Source organism: Notamacropus eugenii, chromosome 2 (assembly GCF_028372415.1).
Source record: "Notamacropus eugenii isolate mMacEug1 chromosome 2, mMacEug1.pri_v2, whole genome shotgun sequence".
NCBI classification, from domain to species: Eukaryota; Metazoa; Chordata; class Mammalia; order Diprotodontia; family Macropodidae; genus Notamacropus; species Notamacropus eugenii.
Genome location: NC_092873.1, coordinates 5,392,423 through 5,416,723, shown reverse-complemented (window position 1 = coordinate 5,416,723; position 24,301 = coordinate 5,392,423). Strand labels below are relative to the sequence as shown.

The window sequence follows — 24,301 nt, the reverse complement described above, 5'->3', positions numbered from 1 at the left end:
TGGAATGCTATTGTGCTACTAGAAACGACAAGAAGGATGTTTTCAGAAAAAACTGAGAAGATTTATATGAACAGATGCAAAGTGAAGTGAGCAGAACCAGGAGAACATTTTTTTCTTTTTCATAGTAGCAACAATACAATAACAATACTTAGCTACTCTGATCAATACAATGATCCAAGACAATTCCAAAAAACTCATGATGAAAAATAATCACCACTTCCAAAGAGAAAAGAGATGAATTCTGAGCACAGATTGAAGTATATTGTTTTCATTTTATTTTTCTTTCTTTCTTTTTTTTTTTTAACAATATTGCTAATACATAAATATGTTCTGCATGGTTTCATTGGTATAACGGGTATTGTTTATCTTCTTAATGGATGGAGAAGGGAGAAAATTTGAAATTCAAAAAAGAATTGTTTTTAAATGAATTTTAACCACCAAAGAGAAGAGAGATATAGGACAATAAGAATCAGGGATAGATGGCTCAGTTGAGCAGTTTTTTGAGATTGAGGGAGATAACAGGAATCTTTGTAGTCAGTAGAGAAGTATCTAGTACACTAGAAAGATTAGTGAGGGAGTAAAAATGGTAGAAGGAGACATCTACTAGAGAAGGCATGTTAGAATGAGATCACACATGCATATAGGAGGGTTTGCCTTGGTAAGAAGGGCCACCTCTCCATGGGAGATGGAGTGAAGGAGCAATGAGCAAAGGTTTTTGAGATGAAGAGGAAGGAAAAGAGGCAGCTCTCAGTGAAGTGTCTCCATGTTCCCAGTGTAATAAGGGGTAGGGTTCTCAGATAAGAAGATGGTAGGGAGGGGAGCTATGGGAAGTTCAAGAAGGGATGAAATGATTTGGAGAAGGTAGTGTAATGATTGGGATAGTGGTGTAAAAAAATTGCTTTGTTGTAGTAAGAGTCCAGTTAGGATTATGTATCATAAATTTATGTTGCAGTAGAATATCAGGGCATAAAATTAATCCACAAAAATTATTAGTTTTTCTGTAAATTACTAAGAACCAAAGAAGATATGTAGAGATTCTGTTCAAAACAAGTTCTTTCCATTTAGTTGTGTCTGATTCACACCATTTGGGTTTTTCTTGGCAAAGATATTGGAGCAGATTGCTATTTTCTTCTGCAGCTCATTTTACAGATAAGGAAATTGAGGCAAACAGGGTTAAGTGACTTGCCCAGGGTCACACAGCTAGTAAGTATCTGAGGCCGAATTTGAATTCTCATGTACTTCTGACTTCAGGGCCAGTGCTCTATCCACTGCACCACCTAGATGCTGCACATAGTAAGAACTTAGAAATGCTTATGGACTTGTCTTGACTTTACTGAAGCATTGTTTAGGTTATTTTTTTTTTATTCTCTGCAAACCTAAGTTTCTAAATATCATTTGCAAATGGACATAATTTATTCTCTATTTGCCTGTTTCTAGTTTATTAATGCAGTTTCCTCTTTTTTTGCTGTTATATCTAGCTTGTCTATCAGTATGTAAAATAATATTAAAGATAATTAACAGTTTTGCTTTATCTTTGACTTGATTGCTAGTTTCTTCTATCCTTTCCTCATTACAAATGATGGTTTGTGAATAGATATTTTGTTCATATTAAAAAATTTCCCCTATCCCTTTGCTTTAAAATTTTAATATAAAAGAGTATTATAGACTTCTGCATTTATTGATATAAAATATGATTTAAATTATTTTCTTCAATTCATATGTAAAGACTTTTAAGGCAATAATAATAACTCAAATCCATTGGCTTCTTGATTTAGCATTGGAAAGAATCATATTTCCTCCAGTCCTCTTATGCTACATGCAAAGAGATGAAGAACCAAAGAAAGTAGGAGATGCATCCAAAACCATGCGGGTCACATATGGCAGAAGTCAAATATGATTCCAGGTCCTTTGACTCCAGATTGAACACTGTCATGCCATATGACATTCATTCTCATTTGTGTATAACTTTGCCTCTTCCTTATAATATCTTTGTGAAATAGTGGAAATTATTACTCCCATTTATCAGATGAGGGAAGTGAGAGTCAGATTAGTTAGGTTAAGTGCCTTATGCTCACATTTGGTGATGAAAAGGAATGGATAAATTAATTAGTTCAAATTCCTTATTTTACAAGTAAAGAAACTAAGACATAGAGAGTTTAAGTGACCTGACCCAAGTCACACAGATTGCAGTAAATAGCAGAGGTAGATTTTGCACTCAGATCCTCTGACTCCAAGGCCTGGTCTCTTTCTGCTACTTACTACTGCTTTTGTCATTTAGTTAATATCTATTTTAGTGACTATTTCAAGCTGCCTACTCTATCCTCTGTAGCACCTAGATTTTTATCTGTGGGGGAGAGAGAGAGAGAAGAGAGAGAGAGAGAGAGAGAGAGAGAGAGAGAGAGAGAGAGAGAGAGAGAGAGAGAGAGAGAGAGAGAGAGAAAGAGAGAGAGAGAGAAAGAGAGAGAGAGAGAGAGAGAGAGAGAGAGAGAGAGAGAGAGAGAGAGAGAGAAGGAGGGAGGGAGGGAAAGAGAGGAGAGAAGAGAGAGAGGAGAGAGAGAGGAAAGAGAGCGAGAACCATTCTTAAAGAAAAGCAAAGTTACAGGCTGCTTGGAAATACTCTCATCTACTTAAAGAACTTCTCGTCTTAAAGCTTAAATAAGCAGAGACTTCTACTGAAAAAATATCATTTAAGGAATGAAAACTTAATCAAAAAGCCTTTTGTTAAGTATTAAAAATTGTCTGGTTATCATTGAAAAGCAACAAAAAAGATTTCACAAGAATAAACTGGGGGTGTTTAGAGATCTTCCATAATGATGAAAATCTTTTCCTTTTTGTTTCGGGGTTGGAAAAATAATCAGTCAATTAGTCACACTATTACAGTTTAACCCTATTTCAAACTGTATTTTCCCTACAGCTCAGGTCAAATCTATAAGCATTTATTAAGCACCTACTATGTACCAGGAGCTGTGCTAAGAGCTGGATGTACCACAATATCAATAACACTGACCCTGCTCTCTAGAGGGAAACAAAATACAGACAACTACATAAAAACAAACTAGAGATAGACTAATTGAAGCTAACAAACAGAGGGAAAGCATCAGCATTAAAAAGACATTAAGGGATGTTAGCTGGCATTTGAAGGAAACCGGGAGGCAGAAATGAGGAGGGAAAGAATCCCAAGTCACTGGGATAGTCTGCAAATGCCCCAAGTCAGGAGAGAGAGTCTTGTTTACAGAACAGCCAGGAGGATAGTGTTGGAGAGAGAAGTGGAGGATTGCTGGGAAAGTGTGTGTGAGTAGGTGGGAGTCGTATGCTAGAAGTGCAGAGTCTGTGGTTTTGAAAGGTAACAAACAATAGTCACACAGTCAGATAAATTCATAAAATCATAGATTTAGAGTGGGAAGTGATCTCAGGTCATCTAATCTAGCTTTCCTTCTTCATTTTATAGATGAGAAAACTGAAGCCCAGGGAGGGGCAAGTGATATGCAGTGCAGCTTGATTCAGCCCCAGATCCTCTGGTGCTAATTTCTGCATTCTTGCCATATAATTGGCTTTCTCTAAATTATTTGACCCTTGGCAGAGAAACCAGTAGTTAGAACTTGATTCAGCACATAGAGGACATAATTGAATAATGTGGAACAAGTCAACAGAGATTTTATGGCTCTTAGGATCTGGCTACCATCTTCATAAAGCAGCTAGGTGGTGCTAGGTTGTATGGGGTGTTCCAGGAGGACAAGTGCCTCTGGTATGAGGGCTTACTGAACACTTTTCAGGGCTGCTCATCCACCTTTGGAATCCACCTGTCATGCAACTCTCACCTGTGGCTCCAAGATGGGATAAATCAGGTTGAGGGTAACCTACTATCCTCAAATCTGTCAATGAGTCAAAAGGATGTCTACCCCAGCATGTGAAGACTTCCCCCAGGGGAACAATTTATTCCAAAGGCCATGATGGAGGCTGAAATAGGAACTCTTAGACCTTGGTTAGATATTGAAGGCACCAAGGTCATCCACTGCATCCTGGACCATTGCCAGTCTTGCCACTGGACGTCATTGACTCTGGAAGAAAGAGTCAAGTTAATGATTTTGAGCAATTCTGCCTCACTTAAATTCAAGCAAGACATCACCCTGTGATGCCACTGATCCTCTTCAAAACCAAGGACCTGCACAGGGAATAGAGTGCAGGGCCTGAAGTTAGGAAGACTTATCTTTCTGAGTTCAAATCTGCCCTCAGATACTTACTAGCTATGTGACACTGGGCAAGTCACTTTGTTTTGTTTTTTTCATCTGTAAAATGAACCAGAGAAAGAAGTGGCAAACCAGTGTCTCCAGTATCTTTGCCAAAGAAACCCCAAAGAGCTCACAGAGTCAGACAGCTGAAAAATGACTTAACAATAACAACTTCCTGACTCTAAGGCCAATCGAAGAAACCCTCACCCAACTTTGGTATTTGCTCTCCTCTGCAAATCTGCCGGAGTGCATTTGGCAAAAGTCAAATCCTAGAGAGTTTTTTAGTGACTTGGGGGAAGGTTTGGATGCCTTCTCTAGTGTCTTGTAAAAAAGTCTTGGGAAAAGTTTACATGGCATAGTTTGTGATCAAATGTAATAATTCACATTCATCCCTATATTCAAAGACATGGTGATAAAATCTAGCAAACCAATGACATTTTACAGAATTCTCAAGGGACACCACCTGTCTTGTCACTATCAAAGAAGACCTTTTCCCAAGGAAAAAGGAATAAAGGAAAGTAGGACAAGGGAAGGAGTATTTATTAAGCACCTACTTTGGGTTAGGCACTGTGCTAAGTACTTATCCTGTAAAAAGGAAAAGAAAAAGAAAAATTAAACCTCCATTTTCAAAGTCAAACAAGGGCTATGCAAGTTGCAAAAAGGAATTCTTGTTCAAGTGGGAGCTGGATACGTTGGCCTCTAGGCCCCAAATGGGCAGCCAGATGGTCCAGAGATAGAGGGCCAGGTATGGAGCCAGAAAGATTCCTCTTCCTGAGTTCAAATGGGACTTCAGGCACTTTCTAGCTGTGTGACCCTGGGCAAGTCACTTAACTTTGTTTGCCTCAGTTTCCTCATCTGTAAAACGAGCTGAAGAAGGAAATGGAAAACCACTCCAGGATCCTTGCCAAGAAAATCCCAAATGGGGTCAGATAGGATTGAACAACAAAATGTGTATCTGAGATTCTGTGAAAGATCTGGCACATTCTGTGCATGTTTATATCATTCCTCCTTGTGATTTGTGGAATTCTTCTCTTTACTCTTATTTTTGTAGTTTACTTTTTTTAAACCGGCTTAACCCAAAACTCTTGAAAATTCTCTGTTGTTAACTGCTAAGCTACTAACAAATTGCTTTAACTGCTTGTCAGAGAGGAAGCCAAGCAGTTTAGTTAGTAAAATCACCATAAAATCAGCAGGCCCAAGTAGAGTAATCACGATGACCATGTGGTTCAGTTTTTTCTCCCATATTGTATGATATTCAATTGTTTCCTTCATCCCCTTTCCCAATGGGGGTGAAACCTCATTTCTTTATGTATTCTTCTTTCCCAGTTGAGCCATAATTAAAGGCAGGAAGTCCATTGCCAGATAAAGGCCAACCTTTGTCATTGCCAATCTTTCAGTTCTAGAGGCCTTAGCAAAGTCATTGGGCAAACACAAACCATCCCCTTTTCTGTAGCTGTGATCTCAGGCCCCCTTTGCACTTTCTAGAGGAGTGGCTATCCAGTAACAGAGACACGATCAGCTTGAATCACGGACCAGACAATTCTTGAAATTCTTAGTCATTTCATCCTCTTTCAGGGAGTGGTAAGAAAGGATCTTGGAAACTTCTTGCTCTTTGGGGCTCCTTAAAGGGGAAGAGGACTTTCAATATCTGAGAGCTAAGGCAGGAAGTAGGATCCTTCTCACTTAGAGGCCATTCAACCTCCCCTTCTCCCCCACATCTATTTCCTTTTTGATTTGTACAAACTCTGACTTGGAATCCCTCCACAAGGAATGCCTGGAAGGTATGAGGCTTGGGACTGGACAGAGGATATTACATATGCTTTAAAGACTGAGCTCTTATTGGTCAGACCCTCATAACACCTAAAAGAAAGAACAGTAAAACAAAATCTCACTATTCTTATCTACTTCATATTTACTTTTTATTTTGTGCATTAAAAGTATATTTCATTGATGCTTGTTTTTTTCATGCCTAACAATGCCTAGTAAACTCTCTCCCACCCTTTCTGAGTAGAAGCCCTCCTTTGGGGCAAAAATGTTTAATTTAGTAAAACAAATCAATACAATGGCCATGTCTGAGAATGAATGTCTTATTCTGTTCCTCTGGTCCATTACCTCTTTGTTAAGGTGGGAGGTATTTTTAGCATACATGTGTCACCATCATCATCACCACCACCATCATCACCACCCTCACCACTACCAACACCATCATCATCACTATAATTATCATTATCACCACCACCCTCATCATCAACATCACCACCAGAGTTGTCATTATCATCACCACCATCACCATTACCACCACCACCATCACTACCATCATCATCATCACTACCATCGTCATCATCATCATCACCACCATCATCATCATCACCATCACCTCTACCACCACCATTGTTATCACCATCATCAGTTAGTACTTATATAATATTTTAAAGCTTGCAAATTTCCTTAAAAATATTCTTCTGTTTAGAGACTGAAATGGACGGACGGAGGAAAAAACACAGGCAAGAGTCAATTGGAATTTTGAGAGCATCTGTATTAGCCAGGCCGGCAGCTGTCTCATGGAAAAACCCAGAGGAGGCAGCCCCGAACTAAGGTATATGTGTGCCTTTTAAGCATTTCGGCACTTCCCGGTACAGCTTTGCGGTTTTAACAGCAAACGTATCTCACAGAACAGTTTTGACAGGGGCCCAAGTTGCTGCTAGGCCAGGGGGCACAACAGAGAGTGTTTCTCGACCCAGGGGCCCCAGGGAGGAATAACATCCACTTCAGAGACAGCTAAGTGGTGTAGTGGATAGTGTTGGATTTGGAGTCAGGAAGACTGGAATTTGAAACCTACCTCAGACACTTTTTAGTTCTGTGACCCTAGGCAAGTCACTTAGCCTCTGTTTGCTTCAGTTTCCTCAACTGTAAAATGGGGTAATAGCAGCACCCACCTCACAGGATTGTTGTGGGGATCAAATGAGATATTTGTAAAGTGCTTAGCATGGCTGCTGGTACATAGCAGGTGACATATAAATGCTTATTTCTTTTCTCTTCCTTTCCCATTTGGCCCGCACAACCACCCTAGGAGGAGGCAGGTGGCATTTTTGTTCCCCTTTTACAGATGAGGGAACCTAGGCAAAGCATGGTTAAGTGACTTGGACAGGGTCACACAAGTAGGAAGCATCTGAGAAAACATTTGAATCCAGGTCTAGCTCTGTGGCTGTCATACCACTCAGCTGTTTCTATACCCATACTCTGGGCTAGGTCTTGGGGGTGCTGCCCTCAGCATGGCCAAGTGAAATGTAGGTGGTTCCCTCTTTTAACTGTGTGAGTTTAGAGAGGCTTTGGATTCATTCTCAGAAAGAGGATTTTATGGCCAACTCTTAAACAGGGTTGGGCAGACTGGGGAAAAGTCAAGGTCCACCTGGGCTTCTTTCATTTTCACAAGTGGTGAATGATCCAGGAAGTACCAGAACCTGAACTGTTGTGGGGCCTCTGGGCTTTGCAGCTTCAGAAATCGAGGCACAGACTGAGCATCTCAGAGCTCCTTCCTCCTCTCATACTCTTCCAGGATTGAAAGGTGGGTGGGGGAAGCCTTATTCATGTCCTGCCTGATGGCTATGCTGGCACCCTGGCCCATTGTGTGCCAATTTTCAGATCTCACCATGAGACTGAGCAGGGTTGCTCACAGGGGGGTACAGGAGGACTGGACTTCCTTTGGATCACACAAGGTGTACTCCTCTCTCCAACCTTCTCTTCCCAAGGACATTTTAATCTGAGTGAAAACTGTTTCATGAACATCTAGCATAGCTAGTAATAATGAAGTGTTTTTAAAATGGTAAAGCCCTGTTTATAGGAACAAATATTGGGGATGGGAGAGTGGAGGGGAGGTAGGATGGAAATCTTTGGCTGTTGTTGGCACCACTGCGTCAGGGTGCTTCTTTCTCCTCAATTTATTGCCTCTCTCTGAGTCACATCGGTCAATAACTTTCATGTACCTTAACAATGAGTCTGCCAAGAGCACCACTGGCATTTCAGGCCTAGGTAGGAGAGAAAGGAAAGAGGAAAGAAAGAAAGAAAGCAGAAAAGATGGAGATTAAAAAGGGAGGGAGGGAGTGATAGAAAGATCCAGACAGACAGATAAAGACAGAGAGACAAAGACAGAGAGAGACAGAGACACAAAGACAGACAGGCAGAGACAAAGAGACAGAGACAGAGACAGCGAGAGCCGCAGCCAGAGCCAGAGAGAGAGAGACAAAGAGAGAGAGAGAGAGAGAGAGAGAGAGAGAGAGAGAGAGAGAGAGAGAGAGAGAGAGAGAGAGAGAGGGAGAGAGAGAGAGAGAGAGAGAGAGACAAAGAGACAGAAAGAGAGAGAGAGACAGAGAGAGAAAAGAGAGACAGAGAGAGGAGAAGAGACAGAGAAACAAAGAGAGACAGGAAAACAAAGAAAAAGGCTCTTAAGGAGTGGGTCACCAAAGAGGCCTAGGAAGGTTCCTCCCCCCTCTTCCCCCCCACCCTCTTTCCCCTCTCCTCTGGATACCTGTCTCATCTTCTTAACCCTTCACCACCTTCCTTTCTGCATTTCTCTTTCCTTCTTTTCTCCCCTCCTTCCCTCTTTCCTTTCCATTTCTTTTACTGTTCTTTGTCTTGCCCTCTCACAACCACCCCCTCTCCTTCTTTACTCAGCATTTCTCTTTCTCTCCCCACTCCCCCTTTCTTCCTCAATGTCATGGAGTTAGAATTTGCAGGAGGTGACTCTGTGTTGGGGTCAAATCACCAAGATAGCTGTGGCAGCAGAGAATGGGTAGAGAGGTGAAATTCTTTCAGTTCCTTTTTCTCTTCCCCTCAATAATTCTTTCTCAGTTTTTGTCTGACTCCTTTTGTGGCCTCTCTGTGTCTACAGCCCTGATAGATATGGCAGCACCCCTAGGCTCCTGTATGCCAAGCTGTGTCCTGTGGCTCCTTCTCCAGTTAACTTTATGGATTTCAGGTGGGAATTCTGACTTTTTTCTCTAGAACTTGGGCTCTGAGGGTTATAGGATCAGAGTGGAACCCTGTGGTCAGTAGTTAGGCTTCTGGAGGGTACAAGGAGAACCAGGGCTAAGGTATCACAGCAGAAGACCTGTGGGAGAAGGTTGGAGGATGGGAGGTTACTCATCCTTCACAACGGAAGGGTGAGATTCCCATTGTATATGGAAGAGCTAGTGTACCACAATGATTTTGTAGGTCCTAGGAATGACATACTGCTTCTTTCAAAACACTTTCCTACCTGTTCTCTGATGTTGAAATCATTTTAAAAGGGAGTTGTGTATGTGTAGAAGTCAACTTAACATTTTTTTGAAGGGATCTGTATTGGTATAGGGAACTCCCAGAGAGAAAACTCCCTCTACTAATGAAGATTCACCTCTCTTCAACTTAGAGTCTTGGAGGATTGCTTGGGGACAATGAGAGGGTAATTGACTTGTCCAGGGTCACATAGCAGGTATGTGTCAGAAGTGAGATTTGAATTCATGTTTTTTTAACTCTAAGATCACTGTGCAAGCTGCTTCTCCTTGATTCATATTCAGCTTTAGCTAATTTTGGATCCTTCCATGATGGCAGGTTTCATGGTGTTTGATGTAATTTTATTTTTTTCTCTAGAGTCTCATGGATCTGGGTATATTTATGAGAAAGGAGGCTTTAGACTTGGGAGGAAGGGATGTCTTGTGTCAACTGTCTCTGTTATACCACCTTAGTAAAAGCATTCTTTGGTAAAAGCTAACTGAGTCTTCTGGCTGATAATTAATGAGAAGCACACTGGTGGGTGCACATGAAAAAAGACTGGAAAGTCCATCCCCTAAGGGTTACCCCTATACTTCTAAGGGGAAGACCACTGGTAGGAGTAGGGTGAGTGATCCCAGAGGAAATGTTGCAAGTCATTTGGATAAGAATCAAGCAGATTCTAATCCTCCAACCCACAAGTTCAAGTCACAAATGGTATAAACTCATGGACTTGGGCCCTGCAAAGGTATGCACTGAGAAGGGAAAATTTAGCTTATTTTTTCCTCCCAGAAGCAACAGATAAGGGGGTTTTCTTCACTCTGAGGTTTCAGAAGGTGCATTATTGCATCAGACATTCGTGAAAGGGAAGTATGTCTGAGGGTGCAGAAAGACAAGTTCAAATTCTGCTGTAGATACTAATTTTGTGACCCTTGTCAGCTTCAGTTTCCCGATCAGTAAAATGGGGCTAATAATAGCACCTATCTCAGGATTGTTGTAAGGATCAGATGAGATAATTTATAAAGTACTCAGGGCAGTGCCTGGCACATGATAGGCACTGAATAAATCTTTCCTTCCTTCTTCCCTCCCTTCCTCCTTCCCTCTCTTTCTTCCTCCCTCTATCTCTATCTTCTCTCCTTCCTTCCTTCCTTCCTTCCTTCCTTCCTTCCTTCCTTCCTTCCTTCCTTCCTTCCTTCCTTCCTTCCTTCCTTCCTTCCTTCCTTCCTTCTTTCCTTCCTTCCTTCCTTCCCATCCTATCTGTCTACCTAAACCAGGCAAACCACAGAATCTTACCAAGTGCTTGACAAGCTCTTCCAGGCCACCTTACACCTGTATACTTGCTTAATCTTTTAGAATGGTTCTGCTATTTGCTACTAGCTGGCCTTGGATCAGTTACTTAGGTGACTTGGCTTGAGTATGAACCTCATTTTCCATATGTATATATACATGAGGCTGTACCTAGGTTACAGGTTTGTGAGATTCAAATGAAGTCAGTGTGAAAAATCTTTTAAATAAAGATAATAAATAAAATAAAATGTGATATCAATATGTTACTATTGTCCATCCACAATTTCCTTCCAACCCCTTACATGTGATAGGTGCACATATATCTGCCCCCACCCACGAATGATGCTCCTGCCTCCTTCCACCACCAGGACTCATTTCTCAATCTCTTAATCCCCAAAGAGGAACACAACAGGCCAAGATACTCAACATTCCAAGGCTACATTCATGATGCCCCAAAATATCTCGATGAACTGCTAGCAGAGTCTGGAGAACTTTACCATTAGCTCATGTATTTAATGCCTCATACCTTGCTTGAAACCATACTAATAATTTCATTTGTTTCTGATTCTTTTGCAGCCAGGACCACTGTGGTTGGTCCTGGAGCACCCATAGTGGCTTTACTGGGAGAAGAAATCACATTACCTTGTGATTTATATCCTGAGAAGAATGCAGAGCACATGGAAATTAGATGGTACAGAGTTGCCCGGTCCAATGTCACACATCATGATAGAGAGAGTGTCACTAAAAAGCAGTTGATAGAATATACAGAAAGAATCAACCTATTGAATGATGATATTACTAAAGGAAGCATGGCCTTGAAGATTCACCAAGTCATATTCTCTGATGAAGGAGAGTACCAATGTGTTCTGCAAGATGGCAGCAGCCTGCAGGCAGCCACTCTGGAGCTGAAGGTGGCAGGTAAGAATGTTGCCAAGGATTTGTGCTTTGACCTTTGACTTTTGGCAGGTCACTTCCCCTCTGTGGAACTCTTTTTGCTCATCTATATAATGAGGGGGAGGGATTTGAACTAGATGATCTCTAAAGCCCTTGACTTCAACATTTGATGTCCCCCCACCCTTTGCTTTCTTGGAAGCCTCAAGACTCAGAAGGCAAGTTGTGTCTGGTGTCTGGTGTAGTGCAAGCTTCAGTTTCACTCTCAAAAGATTTCTTGCCCAGTATGTCTCCCGTCTCTATAAAATGATTGTACTGTGGTAGGAGACAGAGAAATTCACCTCCCAAGCAAAACCACTTCCTCAGAGATACCACAATCAAGTCAGAAAGCATTTATTAAGCACTTGTTCTTTGCCAGGCACAGTGTTCAGTTCTGCAAATACAGATAGAAGCAAAAAGACAGTTTGTGCCATCAAAGACCTTACCGTCTAACTGGGAAGACAACATTTGAAAGAAAGTTGAAAAATGGAGAGGGAAAGAAGTCTAGAGAATCTGGTACCTAACCAGTACCAGATGAACACCCCTCGTCTTGGCACTTTCTTAAAACAGAAGGCCTAGGAGCAAATGACAAATCAGAGAAAAGGAGCTGCCAGAGTGGAGGGATCTTCCAGGATAACAAGATTGCTTGGATCAAACAGGAGAGCCATTTTCCTGGGTAATGCCTCCTGGAGTTTATAGTGATAAGAAAGAGAGCGTCTTCCTGAATCACTTTCCCTTCTTTTTCTCTAGCTATGACTCAACTAACAATTATTGAATCACATTGGTCCATGCAGAACATGTTATGGATACAAAGAAAAAACATCAATTAATATTATATTCATCATCGCTATATCTATGTAGCTCTTTAAGGTCTATAAAGTAACTCATTTACATTTGGACTTGACATTGAAAAACTTGCTTTGAGTTCACATTCTGATATTGACTAGGTGTGCTACCCTGGATAAATGATTTAACCTCTCTGAAACTGTTTCCTCATCTATAAAATGGGGATAACAATCTACCTCCTTCCCACAGTTGTGAGGAAGGGGCTTTATAAACTTTTAAGCTCCATAGAAATATGAGTTCTTATTCAATAATTCAAGTAATTGATAAACTTTAATCAAGTCACATCTTTGGCTAAGGCCAGCCATACAAAGACAAAAGTGATACAGTCCCTGTATCAAAGAGATTGTGTTCTAATGGAGACAACATGTACAGATCTAAGGATATACTCACCACATATACAATGAACACACTGGTCTTAAAGTAAGGTAGACCTAAGTCCCACTCCTGATACGTACTGTCTGTGTGAACTTCGATAAGTCGCTTAACCTCTAGATCACCAGGCAATTTTTTAAGAGTATAAGTTATAGAAAATGTGCTTATTTGCATCAAAAGGGGGAATTTTCTCACTCAATTCTTTGTACCAATGAAATTATAGGTCTGCTGCCTATATCCATGTCAAATTTCAAATTTCTATAGGGCAAGAATAACTACATTTCATCTTTATATCCCAGCATATGTAGCATAGAGCTTTGTAGTCAATATTTATTGAATGAATGAACAAAAATGAGGGGAGAAGCATCAAAGTATTGAATGAACTAATAGGGGAAGGTTGAAGGAGTCATTAAGGGAAGGTGATGTTTTTTCTTCCTAGCTGTTTATTGCTTTAAGTTTGGAGTGATTGTTAAAACATTATTTGTTTCTATTTGCTTTTCTCCCAGCTTGGGGATCAGATCCTCAGATTGATGTGGAACCTCTAAAGGATGGAGAAATTCTTCTCCTGTGCCGATCAAATGGGTGGTACCCAAAGCCCCAAGTGGGATGGAAAGACTTTCAGGGAGAGACCTTGCCACCCCTGTCAGAGTCTCATTCTCAGGATGGAAAAGACCTCTTCCAAGTAGAAACATCTCTAGTAATCCAAACCAATTCCACCAAAGATGTGTTTTGCTCTATTTGGCACCCTCTCTTTGGGAAGCAGAAGACAGCGTTATTTCCCTCAAGAGGTTAGTCCCTTTTTTAAAAATTATTATTATGGAATGAAACATCTGAGTTACAGTTTCTATCCAGTGACTTAAGGTATCCACTTCTGTTTAGTGTTTTGGAATAGTTGTCATACAAGACCTGAGTGGATGTTGGTAGGTTGGTAGGTATGTGTTTTGTAGTAATTTTGTATAGAATTTTTTTCTATCTTCTGCAGGATTTTAATATACAGAAACACTGATTACTTTTGTGACCCTGATCTAAAGAGAAAATGGCATTGTGTTGCAAAGTCCTGAAAATATACTCCAGAAACATTGCAACACTTAGCATTCTACATGCCAACTATTATCTTAGCACCTCATTATGCTAAAATTTTACAACAAAGAGGATTTCCCCTCCTTATCTGTAAAATGAGGATAATGGGCAGTTGTACTACCTATCTCACAGGATTGTAGTGAGGTCAGTGACTTGCTAATTGCAAGGGCTAAATATAATAGCCATCCATCACTAAAGTTTTTTTTCTCCTATAACTCTAGTTTTATTAGTTTGAATGAACTTCAGAGAGTATCTAGATCAATCTTAAGAGTCAGGGACTTATAAAGTTTGAAGTCAGTGTGCTGACTTTGAGACTTTGTGTTTCAGCATCTCTTTCCTCAAAGTATTGTGTCTGGATCGTTGCATGTGTAATAGGCCTCCAAATCATGGGACTCTTCATTTTGGGGAGCACTTATTTCATCAGGAAGCAATGCAAGGCAAGAGGTATGATTGGGAAATGGTCACAAGAGAGAGCACTTGAGTTAGTCTTGAATCTGAGGAGTAGAAAGCCATCAGAGATGATCATCCTCTCACTCAGAAGCAAAGAGGACCTTAAGGCAGAGGAGAGAATTGAGGTCATTCTAACTCAATGTAGAAGCTAGTACATGCCTAGTGATCCTGGTGTCTAAGGCATTTTAGGAGGGAAAAGGTGAATCCTTTGTGACTAAATGCCAAGGTTTACTTCCATTTTATGCCTAACTACACTCCTTTATTAGGAGTGGCTAGCTAGGTAGGTTAGCTCAGGAGGCAGCTAAGTGGCTCAGTTGATAGCATGTTGGGCAAAAAGTCAAGAAGACTCCTCTTTGTGAGTTCAAATCCAGCCTCAGACACTTATCAGCTATATGACCCTGAGCAAGTCACTTAATCCCCGTTGCCTTAGTTTCCTCATCTGTAAAATGAATGGGAGAAGGAAATGACAAACTACTCCAATGTCTTTGCCAAGAAGACCCCATAGTCATAGAAAATTGGATATAACTGAACAACAACACACTCCTAATAAGTTAGAACCCCAAATCTAGAAGAAACCTTAAAAGATCATCAAAAGTTTATTTCCCTGTTTTCATGGAGGCAGAGAAGAGTAGGTGATTTTTCTGCTCTTGGAGATCTTTAGAGCTGTAAACTTTCTTGGTGAACAGAGGGGAGGGTTTTCTTGCTTTGGGGACCAGGAGGTCCAACCCCAACCTTTCCTGCTTTCTTTTAAGTTTGTGTCTTTGAGGGACTCCTTTCAGCTACTGTAATGCCAGCTCTGTCTTTCTGTGGGGAGAGAGAACAGCAATTACTCAATATCTTTCACTAAAATTCTTCCTCTATAAATGTGCCACTTTCACTTTCTCTCTCTTCTGGATTTTACATTAAAGATGGAATCAATCCAAAGCCATTAGCCCTTACCTCTGACATTTGCTACTCATGTGATCTCAGGCAAATCATTTAACCTCTCTGGTCCTCAGTTTCCTCATCTGCAAAGCGTGGGGGGTTTGGACTGAATGACCTCCAAGGCCTCCTTCAGCTGGAAATCTCTGATCCTCTGACTCTTGTCTAAGTACTTCATTTTACCCTCTGAGTGTCATAGAGGTGAAGGGACTTGCCCAATGCAACACTGGTAATAATGGGGAGAGTCAGGTTTTGAACCCACATCTTCTGTGTCTGGATTTAGGGTTCTGTTCAAAAGCTGCAATTCTTTCAGTCTTTCCCTATGAAATATCCCTAATCTTCTAGGGGCTCCTTCCACCCAACTTCAAATCAATAAACACCCTTTTTGTTGCCACTGCTGTTCAGTAGTTTCCTTGGTGTCCAACTCTTCATGATCCCATTTGGGATTTTATTGGCTAAGATACCAGAGTAGTTTGCTATTTCTTTTTCCAGTTCATTTTACAGATGAGGAAACTGAGGCAAACAGGTTAAGTGATTTGCTTAAACTCACACAGTTAGTAAGTGTCTGAGGCCAGATTTGAACTTAGGTTTTCCTGCCTCCAGGACTGTCATTCTATCCACTGAATCATGTAGGGCCCTTGAACAAGCATTTATTAAGCACCTCCTATATGCCAGAGACTACAGCTCTTGAATAACTTAAATCCTTTAGGTAGGGTGGAGACCAACAAGAACATATAAGATATATACAAAATTAATATGAGGTAATGGAGGGTAAGATATATGACTAGGGAGCATATCAGGTAGGGAAACATGCAAAAGGTAGCCCTTGAGCTGTACTGCAAAGAAAACTAGGAATTCTCTTCTTCTATCCCAGTCCCTTGACTAATGGAAAATGGATGCACTTATCTAGCATCACAGAAATGAATTCATCTACTCCAAGGAATTTGCTTAATGGAGAATAACAAGGAAAATGGATGAAGAGAAAGATATTTTTATAGGCAGAATGGACAACCTAATATCTGAAAGTGAGTTTTGACTCCACAAATGGTATTTCATTCATTTTATTATTTCAGGAAGTATTTCCTGAGGGCCTATCATAGGCCAGACGCTGACTTAGGTGCAGGGATATAAAGACAAAAACAAACAGCCTCTGCACTCAAGGAACTTATATTCTATTGGAGGAAAAGAATGTATAAACATAGAAAAAAGAAACAAAATATACACAAAACAACTTTTCAGGAAGGGCATTGGAAAGAGAAAAGATAGCCCGGAGGGGGGGGGGAGCCTGGACTGTATTGAAAGATTAATGTTTTTAGATGCAAGAAGATACAACTTCACACTTTCTTTTTCTTCCTCCAGAAAATCAATCTCAAAATGAAGAAGAGAAAGGTAAAATCTCATACCTTAATGATAAACTTGGACGCATCTTTAGTAACCCATATTCTTTGAGACATTCCCTCTGCCCCTTTTCCTCCAAGAGAGGAGAGGGGTGGGGCTGAACCATCCACACACTCTGTCATGAATTTATTCTATTGTAATCAATGTCATTTGTGAGACATCTGACCAGAGGTAGCCTTAGGGTCTGGGCATCAAGTTCAGTAGTTTTCTGTGTGAAACTAACTAGTTTAGGCAGGGATTGAATGATAGAACTCTCAATGGTTGCGGTTTAAAGAAATCATTCATGACTTCTTCCTCAGGCTAAAGGACAAGGCTGAGCCACTTGTTTTACATTCCTCAATATATAAAGCTAATGATGAGACTAATCACTTGGAATATGCTTAAGATAAAGCATCTGTAATTCTTTTGATGAGACTTATGAATTCATTGGAAGTAAAAAAAAAATTATTCACTGCCTACAATGTGCTTTACCTCATTTGATTCTCACAATGACCATGGCAGGTAGGTGCTAGTTTTATCTCTATTTACAGTTGAGGAAATGGAAACAGATAGAAGATAAATGCGCTCAGGGTCACACAGGCAGGATGTATCAGAGGCAAGTCTTCTACTCAGGTCTTCCCATCTCTGAAGTTATCTTTCTCTGCCTTGAGTAATATCGCCTTTTATTGTGAAATTGTCATCAGAAAATTACAAACACCATAACTGTGTGTCTTCAAGATGTCGTAATATATAGCTCACTCCTGATATACCTCTCAATGCACAATCTGTGATAAATAGTTGAAGAATGGAATTTTTTCCATCCCCTCACTGTTTAATCTATCCAATACTGTAGAGTTTTGTTTTTTCCACTAAGACAATATTATATAACAATAACAACAAGTAACTGAGTCTATCTATGTAACTATATTGTGAATTTAGTGAAAAATTAGGCAAATTTTAAAAATAATGATTTATTCCAGATTCCAGAATAGTAAGTCTGTGGTTTAGTGGATAGAACACTAGACTTGGAATCTGGAAGACTCATTTTCATGAGTTCAAATTCACTCTCAGACATTTATTAACTGTGTAACCCTGGGCAAGCCACTTAACCCCTCTTTATTTCAGTTCCTCATTGGTAAAATGAGCTGGAGAAGGAAATGGCAAACTGCTCCATTATGTTTGTTAAGAAAATACCCAAATGGGGCCACAGAGTCAGACCCAACTAAAATGACTGAACACACACACACACACACACACACACAACCTTAGTGCTCATCTTGTCCAACACCCCATTTCACAGATAAGAAAACTGAGACTTATAGAGGTCGCATGACTGGGTTTTTTATTAGAAAACTGTTAGTGTCAGAGTGAAAATTAATAAGTTTTGTGGGTGAGTAAAACTAATTTATCAGTAGGTTATATACAATCATAGCAGTTTGAATTCAGAAGGAATGTCAGAAAGAATGGTCCACTAATTTTGTAAATGAGGAACATGAGATCCAAGATATGAATTGATTTGCTCAAAGTCACAGAGTTCCTTAGTAGCAGAGTTCCTTAGAGAAGAATTTATTCAACATTTACTATTCCCCAGACATTGGACTGAGTTTGGGATACAAATACAAGGAAATAAGATGGTTCCTGTTATCAAGAAACTTACATGCTAATGGAGTAAGATCAATGAAAACAGGAAATGAGGACCATCCAGAATGGTTTGAGCTGGGAGAAGAGCGATAAACATTGTAAGGGCTCCACAAGAAGTGATGACCCTGAGCAGGGACTCACCAATCAGTGAGCAGACTGACAGGGCAGAGTCATCCTGAAGTGGGAAGGCAATGATGGCAAGGTGGAGAAGTCAAGAAAGTGAGCTGAGCCAGGAGTAAAGCTTCTAGTAACAGAGCTTGGGTTAAAAGTCAGACCTCCTGATTTTGATACTGGTGATCTCTACTTTCTTTCCTTTCCCCAACATTACATGTATACGTAGCCTTAATGTGAACCTCTTATAGGCACACTTGTTTTGGTTGGACCAAAAGCATTACTGTCCATTGTATCTTAAATTCCTCGAAGTGTTGGTAAAGGAAGGACCAAACACAATGGCCCCGTATTTTAACAGTGGGAATAGTGATGATGTGGAAAGTGCCTCCTGAGAAGAATCAAAGGTCTGTAGAAGAAAAGATCCTGTCCTGTGTCTAAAATTCCATGCACAACTAAAATTTTTGCATTTTTTTGTCTGCTTTTTCCCCTCAGTGGCTCTTCAAGAGGAAAGTGGTAAGTTTTCTATATTGGCCAAGTTGTTTCTTTCGGGATTGTTTCATCAGCATCTCATCTCCATTTTTGTTTAATTGCAGATTCCAAAAAAGTCATTACAGATGTAGGTGAGTTATGTGTGTGAGACCTTGGGCAAATCACTTCCCATCCTTGAATCCTGGTTTCTTACTCTATTATAAGAGAATAGTGGACTCCATGCTCTCAAAGGACTCTCCCCAATCTAACAGTTTTTGCATGATTCTGTGATCTGACAGCTACCTTGAAGAGCTCCCTACCTACTACTCCAAACTTTCAACTTCTTGATTTGGCAGATTATCACCTTTAGATATCATTCAAAAGCCCTGAGTTCTAATCTTGGCCCTAGGTCTTACCTGTTGAGTGACCTTCTCAAATTGCTTGCCTTCTTTGGGACTTAGTCAATTTGTATATATATTTTTATAATCAATAACTGTTTCCAGCCCCCCTCCCCATTTCTCAGTGATGTTGAGTGGATGAATGAGATAAAAATACTTTGGTGCTTTTAGAAAAGAATGTTCAATAAATTTTAAAGTTCAATGCTAACTAAGGGACCTAATGTCTATTTTAGACCCAAACACAGGGATCAATTCACTATGAGTAGATTAAACTTAAAAGTCAAATAGGAAATCCCTTTTCACAAAAATCAAAGTTTTGACTAGAGCCCAAGAGAAAAGACAGGGCAGTGTAATCGAGGTAACATTTAACTGGGACACTGAACACCTTGGCAATTCTGCCATTAACTTGTCTGTGATCTTGGATGAATCACTATATCTCTGGACTTCAATTGCCTCTTCTGAAAAAGGAAGGATTTGACTTATATGATTTCTAAAGGTTCTTATAACTTAATGTCTTCTGAGTTATTCTTTGGTGTTTAAGTAAGTTCCTGTAGTAGAAGAGATGCTCATAAAATCATAGATTTAGATCCGGATGAGACCTTGCAGGTCACTGAGTTTCACTCCCTCATTTTATAGAGAAACAAAAAGGGACACAGAGAAGTTATGTGACTTATCCACAACCATACAGCTAGTAAATGTCTGAGGCAGGATTTGAATTCAGTTTTTCCTAACAATAATAGGTAGCATTTACACAGTGATTTAAAGTTTACCAAGTGCTTTACAGATGTTATCTTATTTGATCTTCACAATAACCCTGGGAAGGAAACTGAGGCTGAGAGAAGTTTTTTGACTTTCCCAGAGTCACAGAGCTAGCAAGTATCTGAGCCTTGGTTTGAATGCAGATCCTAGCGTCTCCAAGTATAGTAGCACCTTGTCCACTGTATTGCCTGCTTGCCTGACACTGAGTCCATCACTCTATCTATTCTATCACCTGGAGGTCCTGTGTCTGGCAGTCAACTAACATTCATTAAACACCTACTATCTGTCAGGCACTGTGCTAAGCTCTGGAGATTAAAAAAAGACAAAACTTCCTGTCCTCAAGAAGCTTTTCAATCCAATGAGGGAGATAACGTGCAAAAACTGCGTACAAACAACTTATACACAGGATAAATTTAGGGTAGTCTCAAAGACCAGGCATTAAGATTAAGGAATCCATAGTAGGTGCTTAATTAATATTCCTTGAACTCAATTGAAGATGAATATTAGCCGCATGGAGCACGGACTTAAGTGGAACATTGGATTTTCTACTTTGCATTGACCATATGATCACTCTGGAGTCAGAGGCAGCCAATGTTCAATTTCACAGTCATTTTTGTACCAGAATAATACTCTTCCTTTCCAGTTCTTCAGGGTGCAACAATGTGCCCTCAGACTCTTTGGAGAAGAAAAAGAAATAATCAGTTTACTGAATCTCTTGTTAGAGGGAAGTGTGGAAAGTGGAGGCAAATTTTCCTTCTCTTGCTATCACCTTAGCTCCTGATCTAGCCAGTATGTGTTTGTGTTTGTCCCTTTCAAACCTGCTCATGGGAGGCACTGGAAGCCCGGGAATGAGATATATGGTGTGGCAGGTCACCCTTGCTTCAGAAAACAAAACTGAATTCAATTTCTATTTTCAGGGTGGAGAAGGGCCTGGAAACATGCAGGTGAGGCACCCAGGAGAGGGAAAGGATATTTCTGTTGTACATACCCAAGGTGACAGTAGTGACTTTTTCTGTGGGTTCTGACCCCATGCTTTTAAAATAGCACATTTTAAAAGGAAACCTGGTCAACTAATTGTTTTGGTCTGCATGATGCCAGATGAGCCATTTGTCTGTATTTGTGTCCCCTGGACCTGGGGCTGCATATACAGGTCACTTTTACCTGACCTATTGTCAGGTAACTTTGAAAGCATTCAATGCACTTCAATCAAACAAATGGAGCAAACATGGCTATTTTCAAAATAGCTTAGCCAGTTTGAATTCAATCAGTTTCATTTGTAAATGACTTTTCAGTGAAGACTGGGGCAGAATTATTTTTAATTATGTTTTCTCTCAGTAGAATATAAGATCCTTGAGGGTAGGGGCTGTTTTGTTTTTATATTTGCAAGGCCTACCGTAGTGTCTGGCACATATCGAGTGCCTACTATCTGCTTGCTGAATTGAAATTTATGATGCTGAAATGTCTACAAAATAGTTCTAATAAGAATTCTAATAAGAACCCTCAGAACCTCAGCCTACATGGCAGCCAATCTTAACACCTAGCCAATGCCTACTTTCCCTAATTTCCAAAGTAGCTATGACACAGTGGTCTAAAGAATCCTAACTGATGCCCTTGAAGAACTACTCAGAAACTACGTTTGTCAGGAAGCGTATAGAGGTGAGGGTGGCTTGGGGTGGCTGTAGGACTGATTAACTGTACAGTTCTGGAAGTAGTTTCCAGACTCTTGTGATTCACCAAGTGTATCTCTGTTACAGTACCTGTAACTTTGGACCCAGCCACCGCTCACCCCATCCTGAGGCTCTCTGAGGACCAGAGCCAGGTGACCTATGGGGATGCTGAACAGGATGTTCCTAAAACCAGCCAACGATTTGACTTTCAGCCCTGTGTCATGGGCAGTAATGGCTTCACCTCTGGAAGGCGTTACTGGGAGGTTGAAGTGGGAACTGGGACAGCTTGGACTCTGGGTGTTTGTAGGGAAGCAGTGAACAAGAAGGGATGGATTGTCTTATCTCCAGAAGAAGGGTTTTGGACAATGAGGTTTTATAAAAACTGCTATGAGGCTCTGAGCAACCCTGTGACCCCTCTCTCTCTGAAAAAACACTTTAGCCGAGTTGGAGTTTACTTGGACTATGAGGCTAGAGAGGTTTCATTTTACAATGCGACAGATAGAGCACATATTTATACCTTTCCCAATTGCTCTTTCTCTGGGACTATCTATCCCTTTTTCTGGGTCTCTCCTGGTGCTCCCCTCATCCTGCCCAAGTTGAATATCTCTCTTTCAGAAGTGCCAAGTGATTTTCACCCAGTGTGCGTCCCAGGAGAGCTGTCCCCAGCTCCTAACTGATCCCTCTCTTTAAGAAATATTATACTTATCTATCAGTCAACAAGTTTAGTGAGGAGTGAAAGGAAATCTTTCATAGTGTAATCTAGCTTTGTTCCCATAAGAATCCTGAGATCCTCAGCAATGCCCTACAAGATGGACCAGTCATGACTCCTTTCTTTTAGTAGGACAGGGATTCAGCTGGCTTAGACTCTAAGAGAATGTAATATAGGTCTGGGTTCCTCTAGACTTGGGACTTCTCTTGCTATCTCTTCTTCCATTTTGTTTTAGGAGTGGGCCCAAATGCAACATGCTTTAGCACTTACTTTGGGTTTGCAGGGATGTTTATGAATCCAGGGTTGAGTCAGAGACCTAGAGAAGTCATTCACCTCTGAGCTGATGAAGAGGTAGAAAACCCTCGGGTCAGAAGGACATGGTAATGCTGCCATCAAACTCTATGAGTAGGATTCAGTGCTGTGATCTTTAACACTAGGCCTTTAATGAAGAATAAAGCTAAAATAAACAAGAATACAAATCCAATTTTTCTTGTAGTGGAAGAGGGAGAGAATCCAGACTAGGTAATGTAAATATCGGGAGCTTGGTTACATGTCAAAATGCTAAATCCTTCCAATAACCAGCTGTCAAGTAAAAGCTTTGTCCATCCTCTGCCCAGACACCTCTCTTACCTCCCTCGACTGGTGACATCACGGGGGCATACCACACTGGCCTTGAGCATACTCTCCTTCCTCCTTTCCAGTTTGAACTCTAACCTAGATTTCCACCTCGACTCAGCATTAAGTAAAAATTCTCCTTGTAGCTCGTAGCACTGGGGGAAGCAAGTTTTCAGATCCCAACAAAAGGTTCTGAGCCCTTTACGTTAGGCAACTTCCTCTCTATCAAACTATCTCCTGAATCTCTTGTGAGAACTTTCAATTAATCTGTATATCATATCCTCATCCCCTCCTATTTCTGTCATGATCGTTAGACTTTTAACTAATCTTTGCAAAACCTACCTTCTCCTCCCTTTCAATAGAATCATCCAGCAGTTATCTTTTCCCATATTGCCCCCCACCCTGTCTTTCCTACTTCCCCTAATCACAACTCAGAATAGGTCAGAAATTGAGGCTTGATGGCTCTGTCCCTTCAGGAAAGGAGCTCAGGTTAGAGAAACCAGGTTTAAAACCTGGCTCTTCCACTTGCTATGCAGGAGACTTTAGGCAATTTATTGCACTTTTCTAGGTCTTAGTTTCTTACACTGTAAAATGAGGGGATTGACCTAGATGATCTCTAAATGAGATTGAGTTGGTAACATTGATTTTGTGCTTACTAGACCAAACCTGAAAATTGGAAATTGGACCCCCCCCACCCCCAAGGCAGATAGATTTCTTTTTTTAATATTAATTAATTTTATTTATTTTTAGTGTTCTACAATAACTACCATATAACTTAGATCTTTATTTTCCCCTCCCCTACCTCTCCCCTCTCTCCCCCTTCCCTCCCAGAGACAGCATACAATTTTGTATAGGTTCTACACATACATTCCTATTAAATACTTTTTCACTATAGTCATGCTGTGTTGAAGAATTAAAATAAGTGGGAGAAATCATCCAACAAACCAAAACACAATACACACACACACACAAATGATCAGCTACATTCTGCAATTGAATTCCATAGTTCTTTCTCTTGATGTGGAAGGCATTTTGCCTTAGAAGACCATTGGGAATTTTTTTAAGTCCTTGCATTGCAATGAAGTTACAAGTCTACCAGAAAAAACTCTCGCACACTGTGGTCGTAAGGCAGATAAATTTCAATGAGGTTATTACTTTTGTGAAACATTTTATTCGTTGAATATTATCTTATAAAAG

The 24,301-nt window shown here is 40.4% G+C and overlaps 1 protein-coding gene across 1 annotated transcript; it reads left to right on the top strand.

The window, feature by feature from the left end:
- Positions 1–9,128: 9,128 nt before the first annotated feature.
- LOC140522075 (butyrophilin subfamily 1 member A1-like) lies at positions 9,129–23,234 on the top strand. The gene is made up of 7 exons (XM_072637113.1): positions 9,129–9,204; positions 11,337–11,678; positions 13,415–13,696; positions 14,316–14,432; positions 16,719–16,848; positions 19,082–19,104; positions 21,868–23,234. Exons 1-7 carry the CDS (start codon positions 9,129–9,131, stop codon positions 22,455–22,457), a joined length of 1,560 nt encoding a protein of 519 aa, XP_072493214.1. The 3' UTR covers positions 22,458–23,234.
- The last annotated feature ends 1,067 nt before the right edge of the window (positions 23,235–24,301 follow it).